This window comes from Polypterus senegalus, chromosome 10 (genome assembly GCF_016835505.1).
Source record: "Polypterus senegalus isolate Bchr_013 chromosome 10, ASM1683550v1, whole genome shotgun sequence".
In the NCBI taxonomy this organism is placed as follows: Eukaryota; Metazoa; Chordata; class Cladistia; order Polypteriformes; family Polypteridae; genus Polypterus; species Polypterus senegalus.
The window spans coordinates 24,643,576-24,663,309 of NC_053163.1; the positions used below are offsets into that span (position 1 = coordinate 24,643,576).

Sequence of the window (19,734 nt, forward strand, 5' to 3'; positions counted from 1 at the left end):
TGCGATCGAGCGCTCGAGGGCAGCTGTGAGGAAGCTGGGTGTTAGGCCGACACCCAGGTGATTGAGTGGATGTTGCTCCCGTTGAGCGACCATGTAGCGGGAGTGACCTGGTGAAAGCGATGAGCCGCAGAAGGCAGCGGAAGTCGGGAGGCTTGGTGGTGGAGTCCCCAATGTGTGCGTCCTGGCCATTGGGGTAATCAAGTCTCGGGGACTGGGATGAGAGCCAAACCGAAGCCAGGGATCGGGAGGTCTCCAGTCTCGAGTGTGTAGAGGAGGACAGCTGCAGAGAGCGTCTTGCCTGCTGCTAAGCCCAAACGGGATAAGCAGGTGAGACGCTAACAGAAACGCTAACTGAGACGCTAGCAGAAAAGAAGCACCGAGCTTGTTTGTTGTTTTTAAGACTGCTTCCATGAGAAGATTTTAACCTCTGGTTTTTAAGGATTGTTTTTTTCTATTTATTGGTTTTACCTCCACGTTCTTTTATTGGATTATTTATTTAATGAAACATTTGGAGTACTGCACTATTTATTTGAACACCTGTTTTGTTGACTGTTTTAAATAAAAGCACTATTGCGCTTTTTGCACCACCCCTTGCTCAAGTGTTTATTTGCCTTCACTGACTAGCTCACTCGGTTACGTTATTGACGGTGTTGGGTTCAAGTGCTTCCAAACATCAAAGGGAGTGTGGAGCCAGAACCCACATCGTCATAGTGGTCCATACAGGAATTTCACTTCAATTACACTTTAGTGATACCGCAGGAACTCACTTAATGGAAGATTTTTACAATGCAACCAATTGTACCGTACTATATAAAAGAAGTAAATTAACTTCTATAATATTTAGTAAGTACACAAATAAATGTCAATTAGAATGAAAAGAATTAAATCAAGTGAACAATAATAAAGCTATTTAATTTGAATCTAAACTCATTGAGCCAAACAAACTAAAGAAGATGCAATGACAGACTTAAGGCCTCCATGCATATCGACCTTTACAGATTTGCTGTGTTTGTGTGTTCATTTCTGTTGTTCTTCATCATTCAGCATGTGCTCTGGAAGGGCAAGCAAGCTGTCAGCTGTCTACAGTTATACATTTCTTGAGTGCGTGAATGTGTGCAAGCGAGTATATGTGTATATTTAAATAAATTCAGTATCTCAGAAATTACTCTTGTAAATCAATTTGCCTGGTCCCATGACTAATCAGAGCAGACTGAAAAAACTAACGGTTAAATTAAATCATTTCAATGGCGGTTATCATTGGACTATGGCAAACCGTTTATGAAGAGTACAGGGATAATTACTGGATGAAAAAAATGGGGTCCCCTAGAATTTCTCATATACTCAGATATTGGGATGGATATTTGAGGAGTAAACCGCAAGACAATGATTATATTTTTATATTACGTACATTAATGAACCATCAACATCAAATCAAATTAATACTATCTTGGACAATTATTATAAAAGTAAAGTATAAATAAATCGGACTCTGCAGCTGCATGAATAAAAAAAGTACCATTTCCAGTTAGCAGAAATAGCCCAAAAGTTGATTACATCTTGCCTGAAGAAGTGGCCTGAGTTGCCTCGAAAGCTTGCATATTGTAATCTTTTTAGTTAGCTAATAGAAGGTATCACTTGGCTTAACTTCTCACTACACTCATATTGATTAACGCGGTACAACACCCTAATACTCCAAAAGTTGATAGAAATCTGTTTTGTACCTAATACCTGTATGCAAAATTTGGTTGACCTAAGTGAAAGCATCCTCAATTTACATACACGCACACACACACACAGACATAACTCAGGGAGGTCTGAAACATCGAGATTCGTGAAAATCTCCAAATCATATTTTTGGACGATTAAAATACTTTTCCAATACTTTGTATACGAGAAAGTGAGCGAGGTCTGAAACATTGAGATTCATCAAAATCTCAACATCAAATTTTTGGAAAATTACAATACTTTCCCTACGAGAAAGTAAAACGGTCACAGGGTAGTCTAAAATGTCGAGGTTAAACAAAATCTCAAAATCGCTTTTTCTGGACGATTACAATATTTTCCCTACGAGAAAGTAAATCAGTCTCAGGGAAGTATAAAATGTCGAGATCTATCAAAATCTCGAAATTGAATTTTTGGTTGATTACAATACTTTCCCTATATAAAATAAAAATGATAGGTGCCAGTGCTAGGTTATCTTGTGTAATAGACCAAGCTTATTAGTGCACCATCAAACTGCTCAGTAGCTAACCCATGTGGTTGCGTCCGCTCCTCATGATCTGCACCCTAGGCAAATGCCTAATTTGCCTTAATGGTGGCACCAGCCCTGGCTTTATGCCCGTAACAAGGCAAACACCATGCACCTTGTTTAAAAAGATAGGCAACGTTTTTCTGAAGTTATCGTTATGCACAGGTTTTTATTGACACACACACAAATATGCATATCATCAGGTTCTCACCACATTTTGAACATCACTGAATCAGAATCTGAACTTGATAGCGAATCTTCAACCTCATTACTGTGACAAGGAATACCACCCTCTGCAGTTAATCTTAGATTTCAGCTTAAAATATTCACAGTTTTTATGTTCATATGTAATAGGTTGCATTCATCTTTGCTTTCAATGTTAGCTTCAGTTAATAAGTGAAGTACTTACATTTTAAGGTAGAGGCTGCCAGAGAGACCTAGCAGAGGAGGAATCCACCATCTTGGGATCAGGGCTTGTTCAGCCTGGGTGATAGGTTTAAATAGGGCTTTTAGTTAGGCCTGTTCCATTGGCAAGAGGGGTGTGTGTAGATTTTAGGGTAGTCTTTCTTTGGACTAGGTTTTGAAAAAAAAGAAAAGAAATATGATATTGTCCATCTTATGTAGGGGAGGTCATGATGTACTCCTTATGAGTTACTTTAGTTAATTTTATTTGTAGGCTGAGGATTCCCTATCGGGTTGGTACATCCTGGTCTTGCCCTATTAGTTGAGGTTAGCTTGTGGAATGAGGTGGCGGGTGTGTTCAGTACATCCCCGGAAATATAATAAAATAAAATACAATTAAACAAAATAAAACTGAATAAAATTACATTACATTAAATCGAATAAACGATTTTCAAATAAGTCCAACTGTGGCTTTCCTCCATCAATAATAGTAAGTTTTGGGGTATATGATTCATTAAGATCAAATAATTAAAATGTGTCTGAAAATTTAATAGCAAATAAATATATTAATAAAAAGTATTATGGGATATTCAAAATGTTTACAGATGGATCCAAAAACAATTTGATGGGAGACACAGCGTCAGCTCTTGTTGTTTTCTGGAATTACGAGTGTATATAAAGAAAAATCTGTCCGATTATTTGTCAGTATTTACAACTCAGAATGTGTACGGAGAAATAGACAACACTTTCATGTTTTTTTCTTCTAAACATAAAATGAATATTGATTGTCATCTTAATTGCATATCCTGTATAATACATTTCATCATTAAATGTATTTTGGGATTTGTTTATTCGTGCATTGAACGTCAAAATTAATTAAGATTTCCTGTTTTCATGCGCCACCCTGTACATACATAGTGAGGCATATACTGTGTAAGAGACGGCCGGCAGCTCAACCCAACCGGGACACCCCTTAGATGAAAGAACGGGGGAAGACAGCTATTTTAGGACACTGCCTAACCCAAGACGCTAGATGGCAGCTCCCCTGGAGAGTAGCAGGGCATCCTGGGACTTGGAGTTCGTAATCACAGCCCTGTTGGGTGCCCCCATGGGGTGCTGTGGAAGGACAGGGGCAGTCTTGCTTCCCTTATAGCACGGAAGTACTAGGAAGTCATGAGGACAGGAGCCCCAAAGTAAGTCCAAGCTGATTAAAGAACTTTAATTCTCCTTCTGACCCGGAAGTGCTGACATGTCACATGGACAGAAGAGCAGAAGCACTTCCAGGTCAAGAACTATATAAAGGACTACTGAAAACCCAGCAAGCGAGCCAGATTTGGGTTGAGGTGGGCGAAGCTTGCTGGGAGGTATGAAAGAGAAGAGAATTGCATTTATTATTGAGAATTGTGAATTACTTGCTTGTTTAGTGTGGCTGGAGCTTTGAGGCACTGTTTATAGAAGAAAAAAGAATTAAAGATCTTCTTAGTGCTTTTCCCCTGTGTCCTGAGCATCTGTCTGTTGGGTTTAAAGGGGCAACAGTGCCACCTAGCGTTCACAACTGTACATCTCCCAGTAAGGCATTATGTAAACATATTCCTGTTGGTATAAAGGAGTCCCCATAGCGTTTCTTGACACACTTCTGCTGAATGATTTGTTTACTGAAAGACCTCAGTGTTGGTGTGTCAGAGAGAGGATGTGCAGCATTGTTCTTAATGGCACTCAGTTTTGTTTTCATTCTCTCCTTTGCTATGACCTATAGGGGTCCAGAGTGAGTCCCAAAACTAAACCTGCCCTTTTAATTAGTTTGATGATTTAGTGGGCCTTTCTTGAAGTGATGTTACCAGCCCAGCACAACACAGCATAGAAAATCACACTGGCCAAAGTAGAGTTGTAGAAGATGTGAAGCAATGTCACTTTCCACATTAAATGAGTGCAGTTCCCTAACAAAAAAACAGCCTGCTCTGCCCTTTCTTATATACAGTAGTTCCTCTGTGTTCTGAGACCAGTCCTACCTGCTGTTATTAATGTGGACGCCCCCCAAGTACTCGTAGGAGTGAACCAACTCTTTATCCACTTCTACTAATGGCGCTTTTCCACTGCATAGTACGGCACGACACGGTTCAGTTCAGCTCAGTTTTGGGGGGTTTTCCACTGGGAACAGTACCTGGTACCTAGTCCTTTTTTTAGTACCACCTCAGCCGAGGTTCCAAGCGCGACGAACCGTTACCAAAACGTGACGTGTAAACTGCTGGTCACTGATTGGCCGGAGAAAATCGTCATTACTGCGTCACTGGCTATTCTTTTCTTTAAAGGTACACACACACGGAAGTTTGTGTCCCGTCTCTCCATCGCTGGACGCAGTTTGTTGCATAAGTGGATGAATGTTTCTTCAGACATTCGAAAGTTCTCCAGCCACTGAGTGTTTGTAAAACCGGGAACAATCACATCCCACCATTCTGAAGCACGGTTAAATGTCCAAACAGATGGTCTGTTGCGGCGACTTTTTTGCAAAATGTGGAAGATCTGTAATATACAGAATCAGCATTTTAATGTTACACTGGCAGTTAAGTTCATTTTATGCTTTGCAACAGTGATAAAAGTTAGCTAGTGATGTGCTTTTTTTTAGATGCTTACCGTTGCGCGTCGTTGAGCTAAAGTGTTGTCGTTGTCTGCGTGTTGTTGTAAAAGTTCCACGGTGTCATGGCAGTAGAGGCGGCGCAACTATAACGACACGTGAATAATCCCGCCCACTCTAAAGCGGTACTAAACTGCAGTCGAAATGCAAACCGAGCCGAACTGAGCCGAACCAAGGTGAGCTGTACTGAACCGTGCTGTGCCGTACTATGCAGTGGAAAAGCGCCTATAGTGACCAAACATAGGGGCCCTTTGGTGTGGCAGAAGTCAATAAGCAGTTTCTTGGTTTTGCTGATGTTAAGTTGTAGATATTTTTTTTTTTGTACCCAAGAAACAAAGTTCTGCTCCTGACTCCTCTCTTCTGTCTCATCCCCTTTATCAATACACCCTATAAGTGTAGAATCATCTGAAAATTTCTCCAAGTGACATGACCTGCTGTTATATTTATAGTCTGAGGTAAAGAGGGAAGAGTAAAACAGACAGGCCTGTTCCTTGTGGTGTTCCAGTGTTGCCCACATCCGTATCAGAGACACAGTCCTTGAGTCTCACAAACTGTGGTCTGCCTGACAGATAGTCCATTGTCCAGGACACTACAGGTTCATCCATCTGCTTACCTCTTAACAGGGATGGCTGGATGATACCAAAGGCACTGGAGAAATCAACAAACATCATCCTCACAGTGCTGCTAGCTTTGTCCGGATGACAATAAACCTTGTGGATCAGAGAGATAATTACATCCTCCACTCCAATCTTTGTCTGATAGACAAATTGTAGTGGGTCCAGGTGGTCTACCACAAGAGGATTCATTTAGACCAGGACCAGTTTCGCAGAAGTCTTCAAGATCTGAGATGTAAGTGCCACTGGTCTGTAGTCATTAGGTGAAGAGGTGCCTGACTTCTTAAGAGCAGGAACAATGCAGGATGTTTTCCACAGCAGTGGCATTTTTAGAAGCCTTAGGGACAAACTGAACAGTTGACAAAGGACACCACAAAGCTGGTCCATTACTGACTCCATTTGGTCCTTTTGCTTTTCCTGTGTGTAGCTTCCTTAGTTGTCACCTTACTTGGTTTTTAGCTACTGTGTGTATAGCCCATGCTGATGGTCTGAGGTGAACTCATCACTGGCCATTCCAGTTGACCAGGTAGGAGTTGTTGATGTAGTAGGGATGGTGTGGGGCAGTGGGAAGGGCATTCTATTAAAAATTGGTTCATAGTGTTAGCTTTATCCGAATGTCCTTTTATTACCTGAGCCTTGGATTTCCCGAGTCCTGAAATTGTACTCAGTCCTTTCCAGGCATCCTTTGTGTTATTCTGAGTCAGTTTGTTTTCTATTTTAGCTTTTTAAGCCTCCTTTCCACCACTCGGTCTTTTCTGTAGCACATGCTGTGTGTCCTTCAAAGCCTCTTTGTGACCAAATCTGAATGCTCTTCTCTTTATCTCATTCAGGAGACCTTTTAGCTATTTAGTAATACAGAGCTCGTTGTTTAGAAAGCAGCCCACTGTCATTGAGGGTGTTGACACAAAAGTTAATATAGTCTGATTAGTCAGTCTAAACACTCTACGGGAAGAAATGTGAATGGCACGGCTTAGGTTTGGTCACACTGACTTAAATTCTCCTTTAAATAAACGTGTGTCTGGTGTGTGCAAAGAGTGCACGGTTCCAGAAGCAGTAGACCATGTGATAATGGACGGCAGCAAATATTCTGCAGCTTGGGAGAGGATGGGAGATGGACGGGAGACCAGAAGGTGTTGATATGATTTTTAAATGATGAGTGTTTAAAATTATGAAGGGAATTAGTACAGTGGATCGAGACTTGTATTTTAAAATGAGTTCATCAAGAACACGGGGACACAGTTGGAAACTTGTTAAGGGTAAATTTCGCACAAACATTAGGAAGTTTTTCTTTACACAAAGAACGATAGACACTTGGAATAAGCTACCAAGTAGTGTGGTAGACAGTAAGACGTTAGGGACTTTCAAAACTCGACTTGATGTTTTCTTGGAGGAAACAAGTGGATAGGACTGGCGAGCTTTGTTGGGCTGAATGGCCTGTTCTCGTCTAGATTGTTCTAATGTTCTAAATATTGGGGATATTCCAGAAGCAAAGGAGGGAAAAGTGAAATGGTGTATAGCATTAGTAGAGTTTTTAATTAGCATGGAGTTAAGTGGAAGAATCTGATGCTGCCTGTTCAGCTTCACACTCCTTCAAAGGCACCTTCGTTTTAGGCACGATCTGCCATTAAATCAAAGAAGTAGAAGTAATGGGATGATTTTTTTTTGGAAACTTGAAAAGAGATGGGCTTTTTTTTGGCTGCTATAAAAAAAGAATTTCCTTTTGTTTCCTAAGCCTTTTTACTTTTTTTTTTCTCTAGCTTTATTTAACAGAGAGACATATGTATTCCATTTATGATATTTAATTGAATATGATTTTTTGTTCCAGTATTCTTCTTCTTCTTCTTTTTTTACACAAAGGGATGACTTCAACCTTTTAAACTGGATACTGCAATTTTCATTTTTTCTATTTTCAATTATATTTTGGAAGTATATATTCAACTCACTTATTAATGACCCACATTTCTCTTCTGGGAATAAAACCTTTTTAAAACTTTTTTTTACTTCAACTTGGTGTGTGTGCCTCCTCTCTTGTAATTGCTGTGGTCCCAAACTACAAGAGGGGTGGTGTGAGGCCTAGCGATAATAGTTGTGGCGTCAATGGCTCTGCTCATGGGCTTACCCTGTGACAATCACCAAACATCCATTTACATGGAACTAAAAGGGTGTGAGAATAGACCTAGAATTACTAGACGCTGCATGACCAGCAGCATTGTACGTCAACGTCGCCACCATATTGCGAGTGGCACTGCTGTGGAGTGAAGTAATGGATAAAGAAACCTCACGCATGTGCTGCTAGGGATTGTACAAACCGCTGTACGCTCCAAACCAGATCCTGGGGGATTACATTTCATAGGTAAGGCTGAACAATTGTTTTGGTTATATTAGGCCATTAGAAAATCCCATTTTATAATCTTAACTTTAGCTACGCTAGGCTAAGCTAGCAAAGCTATGCATTTATGTGCTCAAGTGAGCCTCCAAACAACGTTTTGGTTAAACGTGTTTAGTCACTAACTACTGGATGTAGATTGTTGTTAGCTGTTAATATTTTTCAAACTTGGAAGGTTTAACAAAGAAATCTAACTTAGGAAGCAGTGGGAGGTAGCCCTTAGACGGGATTTTGAGAAAGCTGTCCTGTGATGTGTGCCGTGCTAGTTTGGTAACAGATGCTGTACCGGCATCATATGATCAAAGCTACCACTCGCTCACATAAAAAAACAAAGAAGGTTTGACGATTCCTTCTGAGGGTCTAGTCAAGGTGGTCAAAGTAGCTGAGCGTGTTATCCGACAGTCGACATTAGGGCAAGCTGTCAGTGTATCTTTGATCAATCAGTTTGTTCGGGCTGAGATTGATTCAGATGATGTGTTTTTTCTCAAGGAGCATATTGAGGAAACACAGTTTGAAATTGACAACCATCATTTTATGCTCATGTCTTTAGTCGTGTCCGTCTTCCACAAACTATCTGCACCATATTGCCAGACTGAATACTCTCAAATTACAGAGTGGCAACAGACAGAAAAAGCTATGTAAGACAGTTCTGTTTCAAGGATTTTAGATCCAATCCTGTATATATTTAAGTAACCACATTGTGTGTGAGAGAGAGAGAGAGAAATGTTTTCAGAAATTATTAAGCCAATTTGTATACAATAAAATTGTTTATTTTTGTCATTGAATGTATCATTTCACTGTTGAAAGAAAGACCAGACTGCCAGTTGCAGTCTTATTATTTTTTTACTTTCAGACATTGGTCAAGTTTTCGTCTCAATAATTAATAATAATAATACATTTTATTTAATAGGTGCCTTTCTTAGCACTCAATGTCACCTTACAATAAAATTAAACAACATTAGTAAAATTAAAACAAGAGAATGATAAATCAAAAAGCAATAATTAGCAAAGAAACAAAGATAACTGGCAGTAGCAGTGCAAAATTTACAATTGGTATGCCATCTTAAAAAGATAAGTTTTGAGAGTAGTTTTAAAATATGTTGAATCAAGCTGGGTGGCACGGTGGCACAATGGGTAGCGCTGCTGCCTCGCAGTTAGGAGACCAGGTCCGCTTCCTGGGTCCACCCTGCGTGGAGTTTGCATGTTCTCCCCGTGTCTGCGTGGGTTTCCTCCCACTGTCCAAAGACATGCAGGTTAGGGGCATTGGTGATTCTAAATTGTCCCTAGTGTGTGCTTGGTGTGTGTGTGGGTGTGTGTGTGTATGTGCGTGCCCTGTGGTGGGCAGGTGCCCTGCCCAGGGTTTGTTTCCTGCCTTGAGCCCTGTGTTGGCTGGGATTGACTCCAGCAGACCCCCATGACCCTGTAGTTAGGATATAGCGAGTTGGATACTGGATGCATGGATAAATCGAGCTGACGAATATGAGAGGGAAGAGAATTCCAGAGTTGAGGCGCACTACGAGAGACGCTCAAGCTCCCATAGAACTGAGTCTGATGTGTGGTGCAGAAAGTCGAACTGCAGATGAGGATCTGAGGGAGCGAGAGGAGTGTCAGTCTGGAGGGGATCAGTGAGGGTGTGGAGAGCTTTAAATGTTAAGAGCGGTATTTAGTATTGTATTCTGTAGTGAACAGGGAGCCAGGGAAGTTGAGAGAGAATAGGTGTAATATGTTCAGTGGATTTAGAAATGCAGGTTATTAATCTTGGCAGCAGAATTTTGAAGAAGTTGTAAGCTATGGATATGTTTTTGTGGGATGCCAGATAGAATAGCATTACAGTAATCTATACGTGAGGTGACTCGGGCATTAACCAATACTTCAGTACTGTGTTGCGTAAGAACGGGACGAAGTCTAGAAATATTTTGGAGATGGAAGAAGGCAGTCTGAGAAATGATACTTATATGGGAGGAATTATTTAATAATAATAATTATTATTATTATTATTTAATAATTGCCATTATTAGTGTATAAATGGATATAAATAATTGCATTTAAACGATTTGCCAAAATCTGTTATATGTAAATGATACTGTTTTGAACGTTATTGTTTTCTCATCAGAAAACCCGGTTTCCATGTCTACTTGTATTAGTTTAAATGACACTTTTGCCACTTGCAATATGGCGGACGCGCTGATGTATCGTGTCGACTGGGCAACACAGTGAATGCGGCGTCTATCTATATATGTCTATGGGTGTGAGGGCTCCAAATGACCCACAAACCTAGCCAAGACTTCATTGGTTGACCCCACTACAGCAGCCTAAGTACCTTGACCCCAAACTCTGCAGGCTGGCTTTGACATGCACAGGTCCAAAATGGGGAACTGACTTATCAAACTCAAACTATCTTAAATGCCCAAAATATTCTAAAATGCACCTCAAGGGAGAAAACCATTAAACCTCTGGCTTGAGAGACAAGTCCAATATACTGTAGAGTCTTTAAAACTTTAAGGGCTGAATATTTTTTCCAAAAATCACAAAGCAATGGTCAGTCAGTCATCGTCCAACCCGCTATATCCTAACACAGAGTCACGGGGGTCTGCTGGAGCCAATCCCAGCCAGCACAGGGTGCAAGGCAGGAAGAAATTCCATGTAGGGCGCCAGCCCACCGCAGGGCACACACACGGGACAATTTTAGGTTCGCCAATACACCTAACCTGCATGTCTTTGGACTGTAAGAGGAAACCCACGCAGACACTGGGAGAACATGCAAACTCCATGCAGGGAGGACCCGAGAAGCAAACCTGGGTCTCCTTACTGAGAGGCAGCAGCGCTACCACTGTGCCACTATGCTGCCCTCAAAGCAATGGTTTCACACAGAAATCAACATAAAACATCTGTTGCTGTGTGCTGTGGCCACCAGATCACTAGGAATGCACAGCAGGCTGATTGCCAGGCTGTCTTTGCAGAACGGGGTGCAGGGGAAGCAGTCACGGTCGCAGTGCATCACAATCTGGCTTGTACTTCTCGTCATTGTAAGTGGCAGTCCCCTCAGGCGAATGTTGCCATGGGGGCGTCAGCTACACGAACCTGTTCAGCCCACAATCAGCTGAGGACCAATCGGCTGATGCTGGTACCTCACATCCATTTTCGATCACTTGTATCAAAATTGGAGTCTGACAAGTCAAGAGTCCAATTTAGTGATAATATGCAAAATGGCGTCCACAGAGTATTTTGCTTTACGCATTTGTCTCAATCTCTCGCCAGATGTCGATGCCATCTTTGCTGTTGTTTGCTCCTCACTACTCATGCAAGCGCAGGGAATCTCAGTCAAACCAGTGAAGCTAACTGTCCTTCTAGCAAAGAGAGTCTAACTAAAATATAATAGTGGGTTTCATTACCATTTATAGTTGATTAACACCGTCAAACCCTCCTTTCCGTTGCTCTGAAAGAGTTAAGGAACTTATTTGTGTAAACAAAAGGAAGCACAAAAAATGTTAAACAAAGTAAAAAAAATACAAAATAATCCTAAAAAGAGTATTCTTAAAAAGGCAACGCAAAGCAAACTATAAGAATCAAGCCATAATGCAGCTAGTCAAAAAAGTCCAAACACTACTTGCAACAGATATCTGCACTCAACAACACCCAACGAACCACTGAACCAACTCCACAGCCCGAACTGTAAAGGTTAAGGGTGGTCCCTCAGCAGCAACATCAGGGTGACCCTGCCCCTTATGGTTCCATTCACAAAATACAAAGAATATAATAAAATAGAATACGTACACAATATATAAATACAAAATAATAAACATAATATTAACAAAATATACATAATGATAAAAATGCATTGAAAATAATAAAAGAATAACAACAGCAAAAAGGAAAATACACATAAGTCAGGAACAAACCCTGGCTGGAACATAACATTAAATAATTAATTGTTGTAGTGAATTTTCCTATACTGTATAGGACTTGGCGGGCTGGATGGAGTATTCTTGTAATGGCTGATCTCCTGGGATTTGCATGCCACACTTTGGCTCCACTGTAAACCTACGAATTATACAATATGTCTCAGAATAGTGCAAAAAATATAAAATATTTAGTGAGAGGCAGTTCTGCAGATGGAAGTGTCTTGTCGATGAGTGAGGTCAGAGGAGAATGGCCAGTCTGGTTTGAGCTGACACACTTGAATCATCAACACACAGACATTATGTTTAACCAGCAGAAGGCCACATCAGGTTCTACTTCTGTCAGCCTAGAACAGAAAGCTGAGGCTGAAGTGAGCACAGGCTCACCAAAGGTGAACAGTTGAAAACGGTAAAAACACAGCCTGGTCTGATGAATCTCAAAGGAATGTTTTTCAACATCTTGTGGAATCCATGCCAGGAAGAACTACAGATGTTTTATGAACAAAAGGATGTCCTACCCATTATTAGTACAGTGGTCCCAATGATTTGCTCAGTAAGTGTATATGTTTATTCATTGTTTAATTATTAAAGAAGATATTAAAGATATTTGTTATACAGTATATTTACTTTTAGGTGGACATGAGGGAAGAAAAAGGATAATATACAGTCTAAACTATCATTAACGCTAGTTTGGAAGAGTAGCACTTAACATGCTTTATACATGGTTTTCAAGTTATTTAAATGTTTTCCACTTCATGGGGTAATTTAATATTTTAATGTAATTTGAAAAGTTTTATTTCCATTTCATAGAATGTCCAGTTGGGACTGGGTCGACTTTTGGCCTTGGAACCCCTGCAGATGTTTTTTTCTCCAGCCTAACTGAAGTTGTTTTTTTTTTGTCCTCCCAGCCATCTGACCAGACTTTGTTTTGTTGATACTTATTCTTTAATATTATTGCCAAATCTTAATTCTTTTTCTTATCTAGTAACTTTCTTTTTGTCATCTTGTAAAGCACTTTGAGCAACACTGTTGTATGAAAACGTGCTGTAGAAATAAATGTTGTTCTGTTTCTTTGTTTACCCGAGGCAGTAGGGTACATCATGGCACGCCACTTGCTGTATTAATTACATCATTAACTGTGACAATATGAAAACGGTGGCGATCACATTGAACACTATCTCTCAGCTGAAAACACTCCTTACATTTGAATTCTACAGTAGTTAGTTTCAGTTCCAAGTTAGCCCCTACTGTCAGATCTTATTTATAACTTCAACTTCTGCTACTTCTCGTGTTTCAGTTGTCTTCTTGTTTGTCTTTTTTTTGGGTTTGACCTACAGCAGTTTGCTGTCCAACTTCAATTTTTTGCTTCATTTAACCATCTCCTAGTTTTATGTTTCACAGTAGTCCTTTGACATCAGTGTGGCATAACATGACAAGGACATCTCTGAAAGCACTTGATGTCACCTCCACTCTGCATCTAAACTTCACCCCATCATGTCTTGTGCTCTGAATGAAATGCCACCACTGGAGGTCACCGTTCATTGTGAATCAGCTGCTGAAGGAAGCAGAATTCTCGTCAACAAGCCAAATGTTGGCTCTATCTACCTAATCCTTGGAATAATTGGCTCCTGTGCCTTTTTTCTCTCTTTTCAACCTCTTTTTTTGCCTTTGGTAATTAAATTGGTATATTTCTTTTCAATCTTTGTTTTGTTTTTTGATCGTTGTGGATAAATTCTTTATTTCTAAAGATTGTTCATTGGCCTTTTCAATTTGTATTGTTGTCTACATATTGATTTGGTAAAATTTTACACCGGATGCCCTTTCTGACGTAACTCTCCCCATTTATCTGGGCTTGGGACCGTGGGTTGGAGACGGTGGCACTGACCAGAAAGCATGAGACAGAGCTGGAGATAGCAGAGTTAAAGATGCTAAGATTTGCATTGGGTGTGATGAGGATGGACAGGATTAGAAATAAGGACATTAAAGGGTCAGCTCAGGTTGGATGATGGGGAGACAAAGTCAGAGAGGTGAGATTGCATTGGTTTGGACATGTGCAGAGGAGAGATGCTGGGTTTATTGGGTGAAGGATGCTAAGGTAAGAGGATAAGAGGAAGGCCTAAGAGAAGGTTTATGGATGAGGTGAGAGAGGACAGGCAGGTGATGGGTGTAACAGAACAAGATGCAGAGGACAGAAAGATATGGAAGAAGATGATCCTCTGTGACAACCTCTAATTGGAGCAGCCAACAGAAGAAGAAGAAGAAGTTCATTGGCCTTTTTATTTAAGATAGAGGTTTATGGTTACCTCTCCCTTGAAGTACATTTTTGTGTGTCTGGGACATTTAAAAGTAATTTTGCACTTTAAAAATAAGTTCCCCATTTTGGGCCTGTGGAAGGAAGTTGGACTATCATAGTCAAGAAACAAAGCAAAGGTCAAAATCAGAAGGCAAAACAGAAGATCGAAAATCAAAGGACAAAACCAAACATCATAGCCATGGAAACCGTGGATATAGCGTTATACATGACAGTTAGTCGTATATCAGAAAACAATGATTGGTTGCTGTACCATTCCAATGAACTCTGAGATGCAATTCCATTAAAAGAGGAGAAACAAAGCACATCTACAGGTAACTCCTGCAGATTAAACAAAATGGTGTTGAAAGGAACTTGAAATAAAACAAGACTTCTAAACAGAGGTTCTAATTCAGAAAATAATGAGAGAATTAGATTCCTTTGATATAACAAAAACAGAAACGATATCAAGAACATTTTTACTCCTTAGGAGAAACTCAAGTAAATTAATAAAAAAGGGACTGAATTTGTAGTAAAAAGCCAGCCTCTTGCGTTTGAGTTCTGGCTGCCAGGGGTGAGACCTATTTTAGTGCAAACTAATGAGGCTCTGGTGTGGCCTTTTTGTGTATTTTGTAGTCTGCATCCCCCTTTTCACAATCTTGTGTGTTACTATTCAGATAAATGGCTTTTCATGGCTGGAACTAAAATTCTCATTATCTTCCTCTTATTTTTATATCAAAAGAGCAATTAGCTTAGACAAAATTTTGAAATATATACTTTGTACTAGACAGTCAGTAGAATACCTAATTAACTAAGCAAGAATTTAGCTGTAAACAGACAAATAATCCTGATGAGTGTAAATGTTCATACATTCACAGCTTAGCTACAACAAATTATTACAGCTAAAACAGGAATAAGTTGTAACAGAAAAGTAATTTAATTAAAAGGCAGGCACAAAAGACATCAGACAGGACTGCAGTGCAACCAACACATAACCAAACGCTCCGTCTTACCTGCAGGATCTGGCAGCGTTCGGAAGAGCAGTCGATGTTCTCACAAGGCTGGTACATCCCCAGGGTGACACAGTTGAGCAAAATCACCATCATGCTGACTCGTTCGAACCACGTGAGCAGGAAAGGATGGTCAAGGAAATATGACGACAGAGTAGTGACAAATGAATAAAGTACAAAAGACTGCCTCCTCCCACCATCCCTCCACTTACCACAGCTAGTTAGAAACCTCTCGAGTAAACAGACAGTCTTATAAGATAGTGGCAATTAGAAAGAAAAGATTGTACTCTTTATCTATTAGCTCTATTTAGAACTATTTAGCTCTAGAAATACACAGCCCAAGGTTTATGAGATACACCCAGCAAAGTCTGTCTCAACTGTAAACTTACAAATTGTACAATATGTCTCTAATCAACTCACAGATAAATACAATAGATATGAAAGGCACTGCATGATAGATAGATAGATTTTAGTATAGTAGGCAGGATAGATAGATAGATAGATAGATATATATATAGATAGATAGATAGATAGATAGATAGATAGATAGATAGCACTATAGTAGGCAGGATAACATAGATAGATAGATAGATAGATAGATAGATAGATAGATAGATAGATAGATAGATAGATAGATAGATAGATAGATTCCAGCATCTACAATAAACACAGGTCCAATTTACTGTATAAAAAAATTAACACTTCTAAAAATATATGTCATTGTATCGGTTTTATAAATCAAAAGTGACACCTGCACACATTTCCTATTACCCAACAATTCATAATTCAAAAAGATTTTTAAAATAACCAATTTAAAAAATTATAATAAAATAATAATAATAATAATGAATGACAAATTTTACAAAATTGTTCCAATAACACATACCTCCTTTTACCCCAAAATGATCACACCACCCAAAAGAAAACAAAAATAATAAAATTCTGTTGAATATCTCCTACTATTGTTCTATGTTCTATGGCTCTTCTTTATTAACTAAGTACAACACCCCTTTTACTCCCCACAAATATTTAAACACATCAATTGATATCCATCAATTTATAATTGCAAATTCCATCATTATTTCTGAGTGAACATTTATTACAGATAGATAGATAGATAGTGAAAGGCACTATGTAATAGATAGATAGATAGATAGATAGATAGATAGATAGATAGATAGTGAAAGGCACTATATAATAGATAGATAGATAGATAGATAGATAGTGAAAGGCACTATATAATAGATAGATAGATAGATAGATAGATAGTGAAAGGCACTATATAATAGATAGATAGATAGATAGATAGATAGATAGATAGATAGATAGATAGATAGATAGATAGATAGTATTATGTGGCATGCTGGTTTCAGATAGATAAATATTGTTATACTGCAGATACAATTAACTATCTGACATATACACGCACATACTACTTGTTTTAAATGTCTTATTTCACACATGTTCACCCTTGAAGGGTCATGTCATACATGCTTAAAACTAAGCTGCAAAACAACTTAAAAGCAAACCCACAGGTATACAGGCCTCATTTCACATAATGTGCTGCTATTATCTCTTTATAGAAAAAAAAGGCAAAAATTGAAAGAATTAGCCTTTGGAAGTGGTGAAGAAGGTCTCCTAATTAAATAGTGCTGTGATTATGATAAATGGGTTACTGTGACAGGACCCTTATGGAGCAGCAAATTACATGGATTTAATATCAAAAAAAATGTCTAATTTAATTTTCACTACAGTCAATTTTGCACCGATCTGAGAGGTGAGGCAGCTTAAATACACACATACCGCCTCCTCTACCTGCATGCTAACGCGCCCAGACTGAAGGTAACATATGCTGTAGTCTTCTCCCCCAATGCTCACCAAACTACCAGTAGACCTTTATTGCTACTTCCAGTTAATGACAGTCCAGTCTGACTTCCAGACACACTCACAGTGCACCCTTCACATCTCCCATTAGACACAGCTGATGCATCATTTAGCAGCAGGCCTACACACACATTTACCGAGTTATCAGGGGGTCAGTCACATGCCTTTACTAGACACGTAAATGGCACACCCACCTCTGGTGTTCGGTTATCAGCGGGCACTCTGACACCCACACAATGATGCACCTCATGTTTTGAGATGCTGTGTGCCACTAACACCCACGATTAACAGCTCCAAGCATTCAACAACCTCAGAGCTGCTGGAAGAACTTCTCAATGTACATTAGTGAATTCTTTCCGATGGTTTAAGTTTGCACTACAGTTTATGGTGCTTTAGTGCTTGACAAAATCATTTCATTTATCTGTCAACTTTTTCTTTTTTCTTTTCAAGTGACATGATGCCAGAGGTTCTTTTCCATTTCTGAACTTCAGACTGAGAGTTTAATCCCAGCCCTTGAGTTCAACTTGTGTAAAAGCTGCAGGCGAATTGCCCCATTGCTGTAAGTCTGTGATTGAGAACATGCCAGAGGAAAAACTTCAAGCTCTTTTAACAGTTGGTTTTTGGGCTGTTATGGTGGGCTGTATTTTTTTACTTTTGTTTTTTAAAATGAATGTGGATGGTAGAAATAATAAAGATAAATGTTTTAAGAAAATGTATTATAATAATAATCGATATCTTTGTCAAATTGTCATAGTGTACATTTCCCAGGGGATGCTGTGTGATCTTTTGGATTTTGAACATCTCGAGCAGGGATATCAAACTCAGGATTTGGCTGCTGGACCTTTTTAAAGTGCTCGACTTCTTCAATATTCAAAACATGTTACATACTCCTCACGGTGACTGTTAACTTTCTCAAAGACCCCTTTTAACACGCGTTTCATGTATTGATTGTATCCGTTGTGGCCTGTAGCGGGCAACACTGAGTCCAAAAGCTTCAGAAACAACTACACACAAGTGATGGTAATTTTATTAAACTAGTAAATCTCTACAGGACTTCTTTCCCCAATAACCACAATACAATTCTTCCTTTTCTAATCCCTCTTTTACTCCTCCGGGCAAGCGTTGCTTTCTTCCACCCTACTCCAACTTGTGACTCAGGAGTCCTTCCTGTGCTTAATCAATTGCTTTCAGGAAGCACTTCCATGTCAGGCTGGACTACAGTGGTCCTTGTATCATCACTATCTAACAGCTCCCCCTGGTGACCTCCACAGAGCATGACAAGGCAGGCCCATGGGACCACAACACGTCAGGCATTCATAATGGGGCTCCCACCCATAGCAGGCAGTGAGGTACTGTGCTATCCTTCCTGGTTCCCAAGTCCATGGTCAGTGTCTGTTAGGATGCCAACCCCGCTGTAACATCCCTCCACGTTCCAAGTCCTGACATGGAAAGGGGATATTGTCATTCCCTCACCCGATCTTCTGTTATCATGGCTTCCTGGCCAGGTAAGGGAGTAGGGGTCCACACCACCTGAGACGCCGGTTCATCCCTCACACTGCATATAATTTAACTGGATTACATTCACAACTGCCGTTAAAATGCATCACCAGTGTCTGCTCATGTTTATCTGTACATCACACCTACAAACCTGAAATTAGAAGGGAAACTGGCAGTTCATTTTAAAAAAGTGAAAAGAAGGCGCCCGCCACACCTCCTTAAAATACTTTGGTGTTTTAGTATGACACCAAAGACTTGAGGGTCTCATAAAGAAGATGGTAGTTTGCTCACTTCTAAAGCTGCATTGGTGTCAGGGTCAACCACCCTTCTGCAGCTTAGGCCCCTGTGTCACATTATCTGACTTTTCCAGTGATTTCAGTTTCAGACTTGAATTGCAGGGGCAGTCAAGGTGCCCACCTGTGATTTTAGTCGTATAGTGCGACATACCCATGGACTCAGTCCAAGCAGTCTGACTGCGAAAAAAAACAAACAGTCGCTGGGTCAAGCTCTATGTGTGTGAGCACTCGGTGGGAAGTGCAGTGCATAGAACAGCAGTTATGAAGATTAAGTGAAGACTAGTAAGATAACTTCACTTTGGAATGGCCAAAAGTGCTTTAAGTGAGTGTAAGGTTTCTAAACTTTTTTGGGACTCCCCCCAACGGGATGACACGCCAAAGATCACCTGGAAGTGCGTTCACCGCATCTATGGAAAATAGCATATCGTTTGCTGGGCCAGCCACAAATCTGAAAAGTTATGAGCATCTGCCATCGATGGGTGATGCAAGAAACATTATAACTGCAGTGAAGGGAACAGCATTACTTGGCCATTAACCTGGCCATGACTCTGCCTGACCGATGTGTCTGTGTATAGG

At 39.9% G+C, this 19,734-nt stretch overlaps 1 protein-coding gene across 2 annotated transcripts in view; it reads right to left on the reverse strand.

Moving 5' to 3' along the window:
* Positions 1-19,734, reverse strand: part of LOC120536964 (voltage-dependent T-type calcium channel subunit alpha-1I-like) — an 808,892-nt gene that overhangs the window by 445,360 nt on the left and 343,798 nt on the right. For both annotated transcript variants that reach the window (XM_039765546.1, XM_039765545.1), the window contains exon 3: positions 15,485-15,596. In XM_039765546.1, coding sequence (XP_039621480.1) covers positions 15,485-15,596 — 112 coding nt within the window. The remainder of the gene's footprint in view (positions 1-15,484; positions 15,597-19,734) is intronic.